We start from the raw sequence: 19,176 nt of genomic DNA on the forward strand, positions 1-19,176 counted from the left end.
TCGAATAATGTGTGTAATTTGGATCTTTCAACTAGCCAGTTAGAACAACACCCATCAAATAAAAATGTCGTGATATTTACATTCACACATCAAGCCTGTTAGAACAAGCAACCCAACAAATAAAACCAAGTTGGGTATTCCCCTAACAATCAAAACCATTATCAACACCCATTAACTCCGATTATCAACACCCATTAACTCCAATTAAGCAGAGGCTTAGAGCCCACAAGCCACGGAAATCAACACCCATTAACTCCGATTATCAACAAATACAGAATCCATAAAAACCCAAACCATTATCGATCAAGTGATTACCCCATCCATTCCTCACGCACAGAATCATAGTTACAGGGGGAGAGAGAGAGAGAGAGAGTACCCAAACAAGTGAACAATGCCCTAGAGGAAAAGGCCGACAGAGACAGGGATGCAACGATCGAGATGCGGCGGATGGTTATGGGGTCACAGCTCACAAGGTCATGGTGATGGAGGCAGGGGTTAGGATTTCTGTGTTTTCGCAGCGCAACGAGACAGCGAGAGAGAGAGAGCGAGAGAGACGGGGGAAGAATATAACCGGTTTTTATTAAAAAAATAAAGATCCGAGTACCCCGTACCCGGACCGGATTGGTCCGAGTTTTCAAACCCAGGTTCCGGCCCGGGTTTCATCCGGGCCGAAACCCAGAACCGGAACCCATTTTCCGGGTTCCGGACCGGGCCGGAAAAAAACCCGGCCCGGATGAACAGTCCTAAATGCAGCCAATGAAATAATTATTACTAGCAGACTTACCTTTTTTTTCATTTTCAAACATTAAACAAGACGAGAGATATTTTTCTGTAAAGCAAATATATCGAATCAAATTGAAGCCAGAAATTCTTGTATTCTGCATTATATGCAGAATCACATGATATGGGCAAACATACGCAACCTGCAAGGCATCGGCCCCTACAAACTGAGCATCTCTTTAGGCAAGGAAATTATGTCTTCGGCATTGTCAATCGGCTCTCAAGACAACAGTTTTAACTTTGAGAATCTCTTTAGGCAAGATTCCATTTGATGGAGAGATAAAACTGAGCATCTTTTGGGGTAAAACTAGAAGATGATGTATTTATATAACCAGCAGATCTGTTTCAACCAAACTGTGAGGGGTTGTTTCTCCTTTCTTGGCCTGCATAGCCGGCAGTGAAAAATAACCAAAACATTTTGTGCTCCAAGAGACTGACAACAATAAAATCCAAGCAACAGACCAACTAGATATCAACCAGACTGTCTGGAACATAATCAACAGGCTGACTTTCGGTGTCCTCAAGCTCTGATTGAACGGCTGTTTGCTTAGCTTTCTTGTATCTGCTCGAACTTCTGAGGATTGTATCTAAGGTCAAACTCTTGGCCCTTGAAGAGCTTCTGATAGATTAATTACATGCATAAGCGAGAGAATATAATTATTGTTTTATAACCAGAAAGAAAAAATCAGCATACATATTCAAGAGTATGTAACCTTGAAGTGACAGATTTTTAAGACAAATTAGCTTCTAGTAGCATCACACAGAGATGCACAAATACTTTTTCAGTATGATACAGACGCCACTTTCATATCTATATATATATATATATATATATATATATATATGTATAATATTATACAGACAAACGTGCATGCACAAATATATTCTTCCTGACACTTACTTTGCTTTTCTGATGCTTCTTCCACCACTGTTCTTTGTTTTTGAGTCATAAGATCCTGAAACGATTTTGATTCAAATTGAAAAATTAGCTGTGCTTTAATTAAGTTGAGAGTAAATTTTGCGAACTATAAGTAAAAGAGGACAACAAGTTATCCACTCAAATCTCTTGAATGCCAATGTCTTGAACTTCCTATAATAGCTTCGGTGTACAATATGCCCAGCCCTCAGTCCATACAATTTGAAGAAATATGGTAAGAGCAAAAGGACAATAAGGTTACTGCAAAGTGGACTTGCGGACAATAGTTGGCATCAATTGTTCATATTCTGGCATCTAAAGAAACATTTTACATCATACAAGCACAGTGTAAAGGAAATTCCAAATCCAGTTTATATACAAATAATGATAGTGTTCAGCTTCTGAACTAAGGTATTGAAGACAGATGCAGCCTCATTCATAGATATTAAAAGGACCATTTGGAAGTCGAAAGAAGTACTGGCCTAAACAGTGTTACTTCACCTTCTCTTAGGAGATATGAATAAGGACAATATAGATAATTTAAGTGACTTACCATTAGATAAAAGACTAAGCTTTGGAAAATAAAAGAAATAGCAATGAATTTGCAGGATAGGAAGTGGCCTTCTTGATCTATAAGACTCATTAGATAGCTATGGTTTCGACAGTCTGACAAACTCGGTAATTAAGAGTGTTGAGATGTATGAAGAATAGAAAAGGTCAAATTATAATTTTTTTTTTTTATAAGTAAAAATATTATAATATCAAAAGGAGTAACCAAGTAACACTGAATGTATACAAGAAAACACCTACCCCATATTAGACAACCCCTAATGACCCAAAAAGCTTGTGAAAAACAATCCAAAATACACCAAGCCCGAATTGGAATGGAACACACCTCCCCGACCCCAACCCCTTGTTTCCCGTAGAACTAATACTCAACCTGAAACCCCAACCCCTTGTTTCCTATTTTCACGATGCCCTCCATTTAGACTTCCCTCTACTTGAGCTACCACCCTTAGCATCGTAGTTGATTACCCAAGAAAGATAATATAACTCCCTACTTTTTTTGAAATTTGATTTGGTTTCAAGCGCGTGGCTTGCCTCAATTGCAGTGATTAGTTCTTTAAATTGGTCTTCACATCCTCCATGTGAAATCCCCACGAAATGCTGAATCTTGTTAACTTTAGATAAAACCCAATCTGCTATCGGAGGAAGAGAGACCATAGGAGCAACATTATCCCCAGACACAGTATCCAACTGCATTCCCGACTCTAGACATTTCTCCACACAAGGCACCAACGACAAACCTATATTCAAATCTCGTACCTCCTCAGCAACTCCATTGGTTCTTTCCAATAGTATCAAGGTCCCCATTGGAGATTCTGAGGTGACAGCAAGTCCCTTCACCTCTGGTGACCCTTTATATGCAACTTCAGCGGATCCTTCATCTCCTCCATGTTACGGAGATAATTTAGGATATTATGGGAGATTGATTTGTAATATTTTAGGGATGTTTTCCTTTATATCTAGATTGTATATAGCAGATAATTAGACTGTAAATAACGTTGGAAATATTTACCTTATATAGCATTTAGGCGTTGGAAATCTAGCAACAACTATGTAAATCTCTTCTATATATAATGAAAGCAAACCCTAAGGAAAGGATATTCAGACCAACTTTGACATGGTATCAGAGCTCCTCTGATTTATGTCGCTTTGGTCTTAATCACAAGGTGCGATTTTTCATTGCTATTCTTGGGAGGATTTTTTTTTCCTGATTCAGCAAGTTCTTTCTTGCTCTTAGTGGGTCTCGGTGCTATCTATGGGGTCAAACCTTGTGGGTTTGAGTTTTTGGTGGCTGTAAGAACAGTTTTTCAGAGTTACGAACTCTGTCCTTTGGTGCAAGCCACTTCTCTTTGTGGTTTTTCGTGGTGGCTATGCCTCTTTGTGGCTGTCGGCATAATTTGGTGGTTGTTGTGTGGTAGTCGACCACTTCTGGCGTGGCTAACGATGGAGCTGGTCATCGATTGTTCTTCTCCAAGTGTTATCGGCGCACTGTTTTTTTGCTGATACTCGGTTCTGGGCAGGTATCTCTCATGGGCGTTCTTGTTTGGGCTCGTATTTCTCAATTGAGGCTTGTGTTACGTGACTGATCTGAGCCTTCTTGTTTATGCTGGTGAATATTAAGTGTGCTGGTTGCATTTTGGGCTTTTCACTTTTTAAATTTTGACAATTTTTTTGAGTTGGGGCTTGCCGATTATTGTGTTGCTTATTGCTGTGACTGTCTGAAATTTTCTGGTTGGACTTATTACTATTTTTAAGTGGGTTTTCCTCATGTCTCTTGACAATACTATTGTTCGATTTACTGGAAAGAATCTTCCTACGTGGGAATTTCAATTTAAAATATTTTTGAAAGGAAAAGAATTATCAACTCATATTGATGGTTTTGGTCAAATTTCCACTAATGAAAAGGAATTTACACAATGGAAGGTCAAGGATGCTAAAGTGGTCTCTTGGCTGTTAGGGACGATTGAGCCCCATATTTTGACCAATCTTTGCTATTTTACTACAGCTCAAGCTATATGGGACTATCTCCATTGCATTTATCACCAAGATCACAGTGCTCGTAAATTCCAATTGGAGTTGGAAATTAGCAATTATTCTCAAGGTAATTTGACCATTGAACAACTTTATTATGTTTTTATTAACCTCTGGAGCGAGTATTCTGCAATTGTTCATGCTAAGATTCCCCCAGCGGCACTAGGCAGTGCTTCAAGTGGTTCATGCTGAGAGACAATGTGAGCAATTTCTGATGAAGCTTCGGCCTGAATTTGAACCTGTACGGACTGGCTTATTGACCTTAACCCGATTCCTTCATTGGATATTTGCTTGGAAGATTTATTGCGTGAAGAACAACAGTTATCCACTTAGATGGGTATGACTTCTGAGAAGATCTTTTTTGAGGTTCTGAGAAGATCTTTTCTGAGGCAGTGAATGTAGCCTATGCAGCACAAGAAAGAGGGAGGAACAAGTTGTAGTGTTTCAGTTGCAAGGAATTTGGTCATATTGCCGCAATTTCCCTAAGAAAGTTTGTAACTACTGCAAAAAAAAGGGTCATATCATCAAAGACTGTCGAGTGCAGCCTCAGAATTGTCAATCCCAAGCTTTTCAGGCTGCTGTTCAGTCCTCTTCTTCTTCTTCTTTTGCGCCGCCCACTGTAAGCTCTGATTCACCTGTTCTCACACCAACAATGGTCCAACAAATGATTGTGTCTGCTTTTAAGACCTTAGGCCTGCAAGGTACGAGTACTAACTCAACTTCTTGGATTGTTAATTCGGATGCTTCTAATCATATGACTCGTAATACGACGGGTCTCCATGGTGTTTGTAAGTAAAGAGGCACGCAAAATATTCAGATTGCTGATGACAGTACTCTTCCTATTACTGCTATTGATAATTTGGGCTCTTCATTTTGCAATGTTTTTGTCTCTCCTAGGTTGTCAACCAATTTGATTTTTATTGGACAATTGGTAGATAATAACTGCAATGTTCATTTTTCTCGTGGTGGTTGTCATGTGTAGGATCAAGTGTCGGGGACGGTGATCGCGAAGGGGCCTAAAGTGGGAAATAAATATTTCCTTTACAGTTTCCTATTCCTAATGTTGTTTCTCTTGCTTGTATGGCTACTGTCAATAATAATGAAGTTTAGCATAAGAAATTGGGTCATCTTAATCCTGTTGTTTTGGCTCATCTTATGAAACATGGTTTGTTCGGAAATAAAGATTCCTTTACTTCTTCTCCTGTGTCTTTTGATTGTGCTACTTGTCGTCTTGTAGAAGTAAAACTTTACATTTTCTTGTGCATGGTAGTCATGCTTCTAATTGCTTTGAGATTGTGCATATTGATGTTTGGAGTGTGAGTCATGTTCTTTCTCATGGCCAGTATCGTTATTTTGTGACGTTTATCGATGATAATAGTCGATTCACTTGGATATATTTTCTCCGTTTTAAAGCTTACGTGTTTTCTGTCTTTCAAGAATTTGTTGTGCTTGTCAAGACACAGTTCAGTACTTCTATCAAAACTTTACGCTTCGACTTAGTGGGGGAGTACATGTCTCATTCTTTTCAGACTTTCTTCAGCAAAAGGGGATCATTTTCCAGCGTTCTTGTCCTTATACCCCTCAACAAAATGGAGTCGCTGAGCATAAGAATTGTCATCTCTTAGATGTCGTTCGTACTTTGTTGATTGATTCTTCTGTACCTTCTAAGTTTTGGGTAGAAGCTTTATCTACTGCTGTCTTATTTTATCAATCGTTTGCCTACTGCCACTCTAAATTATGATTCTCCCTATTTTCGATTCTTTGGCATAACTCCTGAGTATCAATCCTTTCGTATTTTTGGGTGTGTTTGTTTTGTTCATCTGCCACCTGTTGAGCGTCACAAGCTTGCTACCCAGTCTGTCACGTGTGCCTTTATGGGATATAGTCCTACTCATAAAGGATTTGTTTGTTATAATGCTCATGCAAACAAATTCCGGATCTCCCGGAATGTGATTTTTTTTAAAGTCAATATTTCTTTCAGTCTCAGGTTATTTCTGATCCTCCTATTACTCTTCTTCCTGCTTTTGATGATGTCTTCTTCTATTGAGCGATTTAAACTAGGTGTGGTGTATCATCGACGTCTTCCCCCCTTTTTCAACACCCCTTCTAGACACTGATCTGTAATCTGATTCTGCAGTTCCTATACCTCGGCGCTCCACTCTAGTTACACATTCACCGAATAGGTATGGTTTTCCTTATACCTTGCTTACTGCCACTCTCGACACTATTTTTGTTCCGCACTCTTATACCCAGGCAACCACCCAAGCATGTTTGCAGCAGGCCATGAAAGAAGAAATCCAAGCTCTTCAAGACAATCACACTTGGGATCTTGTGACATGTCCCACTGGTGTCAAACCTATTGGTTGTAAATGGGTGTACTTAGTCAAGTTTCGATCTGATAGCTCACTAAACAGATATAAGGCCTGTCTCGTTGCTCTTGGGAATCGGCAGGAGTATGGAATTGATTATGAAGAGACATTTGCATCTGTTGTCAAAATAACTATTGTACGAACTATCTTGGCACTACGTCGCAATGGTGGTCTCTCCGACAGATGGATGTGAAGAATGCTTTCCTACATGGGGATTTGAAGGAAAAAATCTGTCTCCACCTCCTGGCATGTTTGCTACACCTTCCTCAGAGGTTTGTCAGCTATGCCGATCCTTGTATGGATTGAAACATGCTCCGAGTGCATGGTTTGATAAATTTCGCTCTACCCTGCTTGCTTTTCATTTTACTCAGAGTCAGTTTGATTCCTCTCTTTTTCTTCGCAAGACTTCTGTAGGATTTGTATTGCTTCTGGTACATGTTGATGACATTATGATTACTAGCTCTGATATTGAGTTAATTAAGTAATTACAACAGTATCTCAAGACTTCTTTTCACATGAAAGATCTTGGTCCCCTACAGTACTTTATTGGCCTTGAGGTGCAAATTACTCCGACTGGTACGTTGTTACACCAGCACAAATACACGCAGGAAGTGATTTCATTGGCTAGTCTCCAATCGAGTAACTCTGTTCTTACTCCCTTGGAGGTAAATCTTAAGGTTCGTAAGGAGGAAGGCGAGCTTCTATCAGATCCATCCTTGTATCGGCAGCTTGTTGGGAGTTTGAACTACTTGACGATTACTCGTCTTGACATTTCTTTTGTTGTGCAGCAGGTCAGTCAATTTATGCAGGCCCCCCGACATCTTCATTTAGCTGCTATCTGCCGCATTATCCGATATCTGAAGGGCACCTCTACATGCGGGTTGTTCTTTCAAGGAATCTTCCTTACAGTTGGTGGGGTATAGTGATGTTGAATGGGCCGGATGTGCGGATACTCGTCGCTCTGTTACTGGCTGGTACATGTTATTAGGCAATGCACTCATTTCTTGGAAGAGTAAGAAGCAAGATACAGTTTTCAAGTCCTCCACTGAGTCTGGGTATCATGCTATGTCTTCCACATGCTCTGAGATCACATGGCTTCGTGGGTTATTGGGTGAACTTGGTTTTCCTGAACTTCATTCCACTCCTCTTCATGTTAATGATATCAGTGCTATTTAGATCGCTGCTAATCTTGTCTTCCATGAGTGTACGAAACATATTGAAGTCGATTGTCATTCCTTACGTGAATCGTTTGACAAACATGTGATTACTCTTCCTCATATTTCCACTGAACATCAAACTGCAGACATATTCACTAAAGCTCTTTAACGGCACTGGCATCCATTCTTGGTTGACAAATTGATACTTCTTGATCTACCAGCATCAATTTGAAGGGGGATTTTATGGAGATAATTTAGGATATTATGGGATTTGATTTATAATATTTTAGGGATGTTTTCCTTTATATCTAGATTGTATATAGCAAATAATTAGGTTGCAAATAACATTGGAAATACTTACCTTGTACAGCATTTAGGTGCTGGAAATCTGGCAACAACTATGTAAATCTATTTTATATATAATGAAAGCAAACCCTATGGAAAGGATATTCAGACCAACTTTGACACTTCAGACCTCGGCAGTACACCATTTTCCTTCAATTCCAACGTGGGAGCCATAGTTTTCAAATTATACTTAAGAAATTCAAAAGCACATATGCTATGTATAAGATATATAACCTCATAGTAAAATACCAATGTTAGGCAATAGAAACTCCAGATAGAATTTCAATTACCATGCTGCGGTGAGTTCAGATTTGCATTGCTTTCTCCATCAGAATAGTCAGATGAAAATGAAATAGCTGACGGAGTTCTGGTGCTGGAATCCGAATTTCTGACTCCATCATCTTCAGAACTCCCACTAGAATAATCGTTGAAAATTGTTCCTGATTTGGCTAACAAGCTCTTGTCATGTTCAGATCTATTTACAACTTCCCCGGCATCGTTAAGACAAGCTTTTCTAACAGCCTGGCCAACACCTGATTGACTCTTGTTACCTAATTTGTTTTGATCAACTGTCTTCTTAGAATTCCCCAAGTTAAACTTTGACACAGCAAAAGCTTCACTTTTCTTCTCTGAATTAATGCTAGTCAGCTCAGCATCGGCAATACTGAGCCTTCTTGTATCTTCGGGAAGTGAAGTGAGCTTATCAGACTTACCGATTAGTGGAGCTATTGTCCCACTTCTCATAGAAACTTTTAGAAGCTTATTTTCAGGTTGGAGCTTGTGCTCTGCTCTTTCATCCTTTGACAGTGATCCTAGCAGTTGGATGGTGGTGCTAGATTTGCCAGCTTCTGATTTACCTCCATTCCCTTCCTTCTCGTTTTTCATTTTAGTTGACGCTTCCACCGCACTTTGATTATTAGTTGAACGTATTGGATCCCTATGACCATCTTCTCGAACTGGAAGGCTCTTTGTAGCAGAATTTAGTTTCTTCTTAGATTTCTTTCTCATTTTTTCATTACCATTCTCTGCATCTGCCTGAGTTTCACTGTTATGCAGCGAGGACTCCACCCCATCTACATTGACATCACTAGTTTCCTGACCAGCACCAAAAAGGGTAGTAATTAATGTTTTTGCTTTTGATGCCTTTCCCTTTGTTCGAGAAATATTGGTTTCTTTTTTAGCATTCACACTGGAATGGTCACCAATTACAGTTTCACAAAAGTGTGATGAAAATATGTCATGTTCAGAACTTTTGACGTGCTCTACACCTGATTTAATCGGTTTTCCTCCAACTGAATCCTCGCTTCTGGAAATTTTTAAAATCTGGTTCTTTCCAAGGTGAAGCATGTGCTTTGCACATTCATCCTTTGATACTGATCCTTGTAATTGCATGGTGATAGTGTTGCTGGCAAGCAATCTTCCTTCACTTCCTTGATTCTCATTTCTCATTTTAGACGAAGCTTCTGCCTTCCTTTGAGTATCAGCTAAAGGCGTTGAACTGTGATGACCAGTGTCTTGAGCAGCAGAATTCTTTTTCTTCTTAAATTTCCTTTTCATTTTCTCATCCACATTCTCTGCATTTGCTTGAGTTTTGCCAATTTTCTGGAAGGAATCTACCTCATCTTCAAGGGCATTACAGGTTTCCCTTCCTGTAGAAAAAAGAGAAGCCTTTACTGTTTTTGTTTTTGATAATTTCTTTCTCATTTTGTCATCCGTACTCTCTGAATTTGCTTGGGCTTTGCTGATATGCTGCAAGGACTCCACCTCATCTCCATTGACCTCACCAGTTTCCCAACCGGCACCCAGAACACGAGTACCAACTGTTTTTGATTTTGATACTTCTTTCCCCTTTACTGGAGAAAAATCCCTTTCTTCTTGCTTATCTTTGCAACTGTCATCACCATTTATAGTTTTATGAGGCTCAGTTGAAGATATGTCATGTTCAGAACATTTAGCATGCTCAAGACGAGATTTCATTAGTGTCCCTTCAACTGAATCCTCAATTTTCCTCTTCTTCCTTCCTTTCTTAACTGATTTCCTATCCTTTAGGATTCCAGTCCCATTTAACGATTCAGAAGTGGCAATCACTTCTATAGCATTCATGTCTGTTTCATTCTGACTGGGTGGTTTGAACTTTTCTGACAGTATTCCTTTTGAGACTCTATTATGTGATGATTCTCTTTCCACATAAACTCTATTAGTCAAACCAGTTTCACAATCATCCTCATCATTAGGGACACCATTCTCGGGCCTGGAAAGCTCAATGTCATTTCGGAGACTACTAGGCTCTTTGAATCCTTTCAACTCAAAAATACAACTATCCTTCAAATTTTTCATTTTTCCAACTCCAACTGCTGTTTCTTCATCAGATGCATCGTCATTGCTATTGACATTCCCAGCACTAGTGTCACACGTGTTGATATCTACAAACAAACAATAACATTACAATCAGCAGGCTACGATTCCAGGACATCAACATAACTGCAATGCATCAACAAAGTGCAGGTGGTAAATATATAGTGAAATTTTACCCCCACAAACAAATAAATTTATTAATGATGGTTTGCATTTTGAAAATTATAATTTTAAAAAATATGAAAATAATATCAATGCGAGAGATTCTTGCTAAAACTGATAGCATCCTTGCAGTAATGCACAATTTTTGAGGCTCCTGAACATATATTTTTTTTATAATGCAAAATATTTTTAAGCATGCCAAGATTTCACAATTGTCCTGTAGATCAACGGGATGCATTCTTTAAAATTAAGATACAATTTGATGAAAGCAAGACTAAATTAAATCAAATTCAATGCAACAGGCACAAGTCACCTGGCACTTTATCATGTTCCCCAATTTCAGGGAAGGGATCACACTGCTTTTCCTTCAGAGAGAGCCCACAGTGTTCAGAAGTCATTGCATCCTGAACAATGTCTCCATCTAAATGTGGTTCATTACTTGAATCCTCCAGATTAATTCCCACAGCAACCCTAGAACTTTCTTCCCCAACAACTTTCTCACAAGATGGAACAGCAGCATCTACTTGAGTAGAGGGATTTGAAGATTTCTTTTTCCTTTTCTTTTTCCCACTGCCTGAGTCACTTCCTCCTACCAAATGTACATTCTGGAAAGGTTCAGAAGCTAAACGTTCAACAGTGGCATTTGCCTTCTGTTTGTGCACTAATGAAAGGGGTAATTTATTAATTTCTTCCACTTTATGGACTGGATCAACCTGCTTTTCCATTATAGAGATTCCACAAAGTTCAGAAGTTGCAGCCTCCTGGACACCTTGTCTAGGAACTGATGTTGCACCAGGTTCGTCACCTAAAACCTTGTGTTCAATTACCACAGCAGCACTAGAATTTTCTCCAGCATCTTTCCCAGCAGAAGGAACTTCACCCAGCACTTGATTACTAGAATTTGAAGATTTCTTTCGCCTTTTCTTACTCTTCCCACTTCTTGAACCAGTTTCCGACAAATGGACATCCTCAACTGGTTCAGTAAATATAGTCTCTAAGGTGGCATTGGTCTTCAGTTTGTCCCCCATGGAGTGCTGAGATGTACCCACTGCCTTGGAGTTTTTTTTATTAGAATTGCAAGTCAAAGCTGTCTTTCCTTCCAACGAATCTTCATCTTCGTCTTTCTTTTCAATCTTACGCTTTCTCTTTCCATGAAGTCTCACTTGTGAAGCTTCCTCCAAAGACTTCTTGCATTTCAAATCAACATCATTATTGAAATTTCCAGTTATGCAATTTCCATGTTTTTCTGTAACTTCAGTCTCCTTGCTCAGATAGTCAGTCTTCTTTATTTTAGAAACCAACCTCCTACTTGTATTGGAAGACAAACTTCTGCAAGGTTCATCAGCAACGTCTTTTATTCCCATCCTCACATCACATGAAACTTCTCTACCTGCATCAACTAGGGACTTTTCTGGAATTATAATATCCTGCTGTGATGCATCTTTGTCAACTCCAGTAAATGAAGCATCCTTTTCTTTCAAAACTCCTCTGCTAGATTCACTGGAACCATAACGGTCAGCAATAGGAACATTCTCTTTCGCATTATGGTTGCTCTCAACTAGCGGCAGTGATGAATCATCATAATTGGATTGCCTTTTCAGTGGACCATCATGAGGAAGATCAATCCTATCAAAAGAAGTACCATTCTTGATGCCAAAACAGCTAAATAGATTGTTTTCAATGGCAGGAACAAGGGAATGTTGATTTTCACCATGCTCCGCCGAACGAGAAGCATCAACACCAAGAAACCAATTCTTCTTGACCTCATCAAAAGCACTTTTTACAAACATGGAATCTGATAAGTGATAAAAGTATCCTTTGCGCTTAACCTGCCAAGTTTATTATACTTTGTTAATGGGAATGACATAGATATGTATTCAACAAGCAAGATATTCAACAGTCTTGTTCTGAATGTTAAAGAGTATACCTTTAAAGCATGAATTTGGATCAGCCCAATGTTAGGGAAGCACAGTGGGTGTTCATATATAATTTTCTCTGCACTTCGTCAACATAAATAGATCATTAGTAGTAGAAAGTGATGAACCATTACTTCTTGCTTAGACTAGTAGACACATTTTAAGCACTGGATCAATTGGAAGTTTTGATCATTCTTTAGAATTAACTCTCAACTAGTTCATAAATACAAACAAGCTGCTAAAATAGAATGAGCTATCAACTAGTTCATAAATACAAACAAACTGTTAAAATTATACGGAAACAAGAAAAAAGCATAACATAACACAAATCTTTGCCTCATTGACAGTTATCTTCCAACATCCTCGACTATCAACTAGTCCATCCATTTGGGTGGGATTGGCATTTTTGAAATGCACCTGAAAAAAGATAATGGGCATTCAATGCCTCATTGATAGTCAGCTTCCAAAATCCTAGACTATCAAATAGTTCATCCTTTTGGGTGAGATTGGCGTTTTTTGTATTTTTTTGTTCTTTTCATAAGATAGAATTTTATTCAACGAATGTAATAGGCGAAGCCCATTTATACAGGAAGTGTACAAAAGAAAACACCTAATTACTTCCGAGGGTGCAGTGTACGAGAACGGGATTTACTCTGTAGGGGTGGGTCTGAAGGGCCCTCTGCCTTGGAGAGTTTCCCCGACATAAAAAAAAAAAAAAAAAAAAAAAGAAAAAAAAAAAAAAAAAAAAAAAAAAAAAAAGAAAAAAGAAAAAAAAAGATAGAGAGAGAGAGAGAGAGAGATGAAAATAGAAAATCATGAGCTGAAACTCCATTAAACACTATTGCAGAAAACCATTGAAATAAAGAAAATACAAAGAATTTCCCGATTTCCTTCATAGTGTACTCATTATTAAAGCATCGCTCATTCCTTTTCCACCACAAAGGAACCATCTTCCACACAACAGCCACTTGAGGAGAACTTTGAAGCCCCATCCAGAACGCAAGTAAATCCACTACTTTCATAGGCATCACCTAAACCAGCCCAACTCTACTGAAAACACCATCCCACAATGCCTTTACCACCTCGCTGTGCAGAAATAAATGATCCACAGATTCGCTATGTTTCTTACACATGAAACACCACTCCATAACAACAAAACCACGCTTTCTCAAATTATCGATCGTCAAAATGTTTCCAAGTGATGTGGTCCATATGAAAAAAGCGACTTTGGAAGGCACATGAGACCTCCAAATACACTTTCATATAACTTTCTACTACCCGTATGCTTCCATTTCATTCTATCCCTCTCACTACCCCCAAACCCCAAGGAATATAAGAAGCTGAAAAAAATCAGAAACCACATCAAGCTCCTAGTCCTATGCAGCTCTAGTAAAACCAACATCCCACTGCAAGGTTCTATTAGAACGGACTAACAAATCAGAAACGGAAGCATTCCGATGGGCTGGCATAAGATAAATAGCCGGAAACACACTAAAAAGAGCTTGAACACCACACCAAACATCAAACGAAAAACAGATCCTTGAACCCTCACCAACAGCAAAGTTAATATGTTTAACAAAATTCTCCCATCCCTTTCTAATAAATTTCCCAAGACTCACACCATAAGCACCCCTAGCCTCCTTAGAACACCATCCCCCCAATCACTCCCATATTTCTGATGTATAACCGCCCTCCACAACGACTCCCCTTCCAATTGATTTCCTCCACAACCATTTCCCCTACAAAGCCTTGTTGAAGCTACTCAAATTACGAACCCCCAAACCACCATTTGAAATAGGAGAACAAACTCTTTCAACTAACAAGGTGGATTTTAGTCTCCTATCCCATTCCACCCCACAAAAATGTACAAAATAATTTTTCAATCCGGTTTCCCACCCCTGCAGGCAAAGGTAATAAAGAAAGGTAATAAGTTGAGAAGTTGGAAAGAGCGCTTTTAATAAGAGTAACTCTACCCCGTTGTAGTAAGTATAACCGCTTCCAACCTGCCAGCCTTTCTCAATCTTCTCAACTACCTCATCCCAAATAGACTTAGGTATCGTTTGGATTCGAAGATGAGTTGAGATGAGTTGAGATGGGTTGTGAATAGTAGTGAGATGAGTTATGAATAGTAGTGAGATTTGTGAGTTAAAGTTGATGAATAATAATGAATAGTAGTGAGATGAGTTGAGATGAGTTGAAATGAGTTGAGATGACTTGCGAATACAAACTGGGCCTTAGCCTTGAAAGATGCCCCCGATGGAAGGCCAAGATATTTTTTTTTGATAAGTGAAAGGCCAAGATATTTCATAAGTAGAGCAGCAACTTTACACCACGGAAGAGCCGACCAACAGTTAATATTCCACACCTCCCCCACCAGAACCATATCCGACTTACCCAAATTCACCTTAAGGACAGATACAACTTCAAAACATAATAACACAGCCCTTAAGGCTTGAATCTACCCACGATCAGCATCACAAAAAATAATGGTATCATTTGCTCATTTGCAAAAAGATGGGAAAGTGTGATAAAACCATTGTTAGCATTTCCCCCTATCAGCCTCCACCATACAACTCAAAGCCTCCATGATAATGACAAAGAAGAGAGGGGATAATAGGTCCCCCTTATCTCAAACCACGAGATTTGTCGAAAAAACCATAAGGATTTCCATTAACTACAGAGAAGTAGAGACGCAATGTCTAATCCACACACACCACCTCTTCCCAATACCACATATGCTAAGCATACAGAAAAGGAAGTCCCAATTCACATGATCATATGCCTTTTCCATATCCAGTTTACAAATAACACCCAGGACACCCTCCCTCAATCAACTATCTAAACATTCATTAGCAATAAACACAGAATCAAGTATTTGCCTGCCCTGAACAAAAGCATTTTGTGATTTAGAAATAATTTTTTCTATCACCGTACTCATACATTGGCAAGCACCTAAGAAATTATCTTATAAACCCCACTCATAAGGCTAATAGGGTGAAAATCCTTCAACTCAAAGGCCCCAGCTATCTTAGGAGTAAGAGCAATAAAAGTAGCATTAAGAGACTTCTCGAACTTATGATTGGAGAAAAATTCCTGGAAAACCACATCACATCTACTTTCACAACATCCCAACAAACCTGGAAAAAAAATCGATAGAAAAACCATTTGGGGTTTATCTTTGAGCATCCCACAAACCACCTGATAAACTTCATTTTCCTCAAACGGCCTCTCCAAACAGCTCGCAAAAAAGGGATCCAATGTATCAAAAACCAAACCATCAAGATTAGGCCTCCAATCAGCCGTCTTGGTTAACAAAACTTCATAAAACTGCACAATATAATCCTGAATCTTAGAGGGGGATGGAAAGCACACTATTATCAGAATAAAGCAACTCAATGGCATCACTACGCCTATGTGAGCTAGCCATTTTGTGAAAAAACCTCTTCCATCAACAAAATCCTCTCAAGCTCGATCACCACCTCTTTTTCCTCAACAATGCCTCCTCATTCATAACCTCAGTCTACTCCCCATCCTCCAAAGCATACAACTCCTCCAAAAGGGAATTTTTCTGATTATCAATATTCCCAAAAACTTTATCATTCCACTTCTTTAAATCATTCTTCAAGGCCTTAAGCTTACTTGCAAGAATAAAACTATGAGTTCCCATAAAATGATAAGAAGTCCACCAACTCCTAACCCTATCCACAAACCCGTCAACTCCAAGCCACATATTTTCAAACATAAAATACCATCGACCCCCATGTATACCACCACAATCTAGTAGAATAAGGAAGTGATCTGAACAAACACGAGGCAGTCTCTTTTGACATAACTCAGGGAAATGAATCTCCCAAGATGGAGATACGAGGAATCTATCTAGTCTCGACCAACCTCTATTGTTGAACCAAGTGAATGCTCACCCTACCTCTTCCCATCAACTTAAGTTTTTGGGATAAGTGGTGATTTCACATGATATCAGAGTAAAGCTCCTAAGTTCAAGCTCTGACTCTACGCTCTACCCCATTTAATTAAATATTCCACGTGTTGGGCTAACGACATACTAGTGCCTCCTAAACGCTAACTAGGGAAAAGAATTATGTTGAAATCCCCACACATACACCAAGGAAAATCCCACAAATAATACAAACCTACCAATTCCTCCCACAGGAAACATCTATCCCTGTCCAAATTTGGCCCATAAACTACCGCAAAAACCCACTTCCACCCATCTTCAATATATTTAAAAGGACATGCTATGGTAAAATGCCCAATACACTCCTCCATTAACTCCACCACTCTATTATCCCCATGTCAAAAGCACACCAGCTGAAGCTCCCGAAGAAGCCAAATAAGCCAGACCCCAAAAGATCACCCCCAAAAACTACAGGTAATACTTCTATCAATAAAATCTTGCTTTGTTTCTTGAAAACAAATGATATCAATCTTCCAACTACAAAGGAGAGACTTTATACGAAGACCCTTGTTAACATCATTGATACCCCTCACATTCCAAGAGAGAATCTTAGGCTTCATAGGAAAAATGAGACACCCTCCCTTTTTTATCATAATTAATGGAGCATTCTAATCTTCTTAACTCCCTTTCCTTCTAAGAAGCTGACTTCAAAGCCGAGGAACGACCAGCTTCAATAGCAACAAGAAGAGTCTTAAATTGCTTTTCAAAACCAACACAAGATATCCCCACACAGGCCTATACTTCCTCAACCTTTTTTAAAACCCATTCCGAGGCAATTCTGGTTGGAGTATGAGGTGGGAGGGTACGAAGAGGAGTCAGACTACCCACATCCTCATCAAAGCATTCCCCCTCATATATCTATCTCCAACTGTAAAATGGGCTCAACCAAATCCTCTCCATCTAAAACCTCCTGATGTAGTTTTCTAGAATCAGCCAAAATCGAGCTATTGACCATCCTAGTATGTAACAAATTTTCAATTGGAAAAATAGGTTTTAATGACAAAGGAACTGAGTCAAATAGGTGCACATGATTAGCCAGAGGAGCCAAAGACACGAACGGGCTAAACTCCTCTCCACTCAGCACCTCCTTTTCAACGTCCCATAGCACTATTTCACCCTCTTCTACTTTCGGCGACAATACTATTTCCGTCACTCCACCAGAGGAGTTGCCAGAGACCGGCAAAATAGTCCGTGCCACTTCCGAGACCATTGGAGCAAGTATCGGCACCCGCGTGCTAGAAGAGGAAGCCGAAACCGAAACTTTTCTTATCCTTCTATTCGGGCTTTTAACCAGGCCAGGCCCATTTACTATAACCGAGACACCAAGACACCAGGCGGCGACTTCTTCAAAACCTCCACAAAGATCTCCCTCCGTCCCTCAACAATATGAGAAGATGATACAGCCTTCTCAAGTACTCTATAATTCATGCTCAAAACAGAAGAAGAACAAACCGCCTGTTGCAACGATTCTTCAAACCTCCTCCATCCCTCGCCCTTCAATCCTTCTGGTACAGCGATGAAACCACGCCTTTTATCTTGTCCAAACTCTAACAAAGACAAAAACCGACCGAAACTATTGTGACATCTTTGAGCCACCAACACCTAATTCCCCTTCCTTCAAGTTTTAAAAAACTCAGAGGAACCAACTGATGTCCACAAGCTCCCACCGCAGATGCCAACCACTCCATAGCAACAACATCAATAGAGATGAACTTAGTGACCCTTCGACTATTCTCAGTAATCCTCCACCACTATTCTGACGTTCAAACCAAAAAATCTTCTGATCAATAAGTTTGGCATTTTTTAAATGCACCCTGGCTAAAGCATTCAAATCCATTGAATTTTCCAGGTCTTAAATGAATGTTTAATATAAGTCCCAATAAATTTTGAAAATTCGTTAAGAAGACATCATAAATAATCATGTACTAATGCATGAAACGCATCAAAAGCAACTCCACAAATTTGAGGTTCAAATAAGAACCCTCGAGCATTAACCCTGAAAAAAAATATCTTCCTGTGTTCTTGGCTATGTGGATTAATAATTTATTCTTATAAAAAAAACTGATAAAATATCTGATAAAAACTTAGAAAAAAGTAAACGAAAGAAGTTACGGCGATATAGAAGAATTAGGTTACTTTTGAGATCGGAAACAGTGTCGCAATCCGAGACCATCAAGGCCAAGTGAGTATCGAGGCTGGTGTCCACGAACACTATGTTGTTCTGAGACGCTTTATCATCATCGGAAACAGGTTCCGCCATTGATGGACTTGTTGAGTCGATGAAAGTGGCTTGGTCAGAGTGCGTTAGTTCCTCCAGAGTAGACGAAAGAAAGACAGCCTCCGATTATTTTCGTTCGGATAAACGTATTTCATTTGGCGGCGGGCAATTTCGATGGAGTTTGGGGACTACGCTGGACAAACGTTATATATTTTTAGAAAAATTATATACACTATATTATTATTTTATTCTCATTTTATTATATAAAATATGACACATTTATTTCTACTAGATAATCTTTAATTGAATGATTCTTTATCATCTAATGATGATAAACATACCATGTCTTATATAGTAGAATAAAAATAAGATGAGAATATAGACATT

General features: G+C 39.1%; 1 protein-coding gene and 1 long non-coding RNA gene across 4 annotated transcripts; one reads left to right on the forward strand and one right to left on the reverse strand.

Annotated features, from left to right (window-relative positions):
* Positions 1-830: 830 nt before the first annotated feature.
* Positions 831-18,969, reverse strand: LOC121234517. Of its 3 annotated transcripts, none has more exons than XM_041130472.1 (6): positions 18,708-18,969; positions 12,610-12,677; positions 10,996-12,511; positions 8,456-10,588; positions 1,682-1,736; positions 831-1,396 (listed from the first exon to the last, which is right to left on the reverse strand). In XM_041130472.1, exons 1-6 carry the CDS (start codon positions 18,829-18,831, stop codon positions 1,246-1,248), a joined length of 4,047 nt encoding a protein of 1,348 aa, XP_040986406.1. In that variant the 5' UTR covers positions 18,832-18,969; the 3' UTR covers positions 831-1,245. The 3 variants fall into 3 exon arrangements, with proteins under 3 accessions (XP_040986406.1, XP_040986405.1, XP_040986407.1); XM_041130471.1 differs by having other exon boundaries at positions 831-1,399; XM_041130473.1 differs by having other exon boundaries at positions 831-1,399; positions 12,610-12,682; positions 18,708-18,847.
* On the forward strand, positions 6,749-7,549 carry LOC121234518. Its single transcript, XR_005934414.1, has 3 exons — positions 6,749-6,935; positions 7,078-7,094; positions 7,203-7,549. It is a non-coding gene; the product is annotated as an uncharacterized LOC121234518 (long non-coding RNA).
* Positions 18,970-19,176: the final 207 nt, after the last annotated feature.

This window comes from Juglans microcarpa x Juglans regia, chromosome 6D (assembly GCF_004785595.1).
Source record: "Juglans microcarpa x Juglans regia isolate MS1-56 chromosome 6D, Jm3101_v1.0, whole genome shotgun sequence".
Taxonomy (NCBI): domain Eukaryota; kingdom Viridiplantae; phylum Streptophyta; class Magnoliopsida; order Fagales; family Juglandaceae; genus Juglans; species Juglans microcarpa x Juglans regia.

Excerpts from the sequence above, each read along its gene's own strand:
- LOC121234517 (XM_041130471.1), bottom strand. The coding sequence starts at position 18,831 with ATGGCGGAACCTGTTTCCGATGATGATAAAGCGTCTCAGAACAACATA. Across the intron at positions 10,589-10,995 it reads GGAACATGATAAAGTGCCAG|ATATCAACACGTGTGACACT; the intron begins GTGACTTGTGCC and ends GTTTGTTTGTAG. Across the intron at positions 1,400-1,681 it reads AGAAGCATCAGAAAAGCAAA|AAGCTCTTCAAGGGCCAAGA; the intron begins GTAAGTGTCAGG and ends TTAATCTATCAG.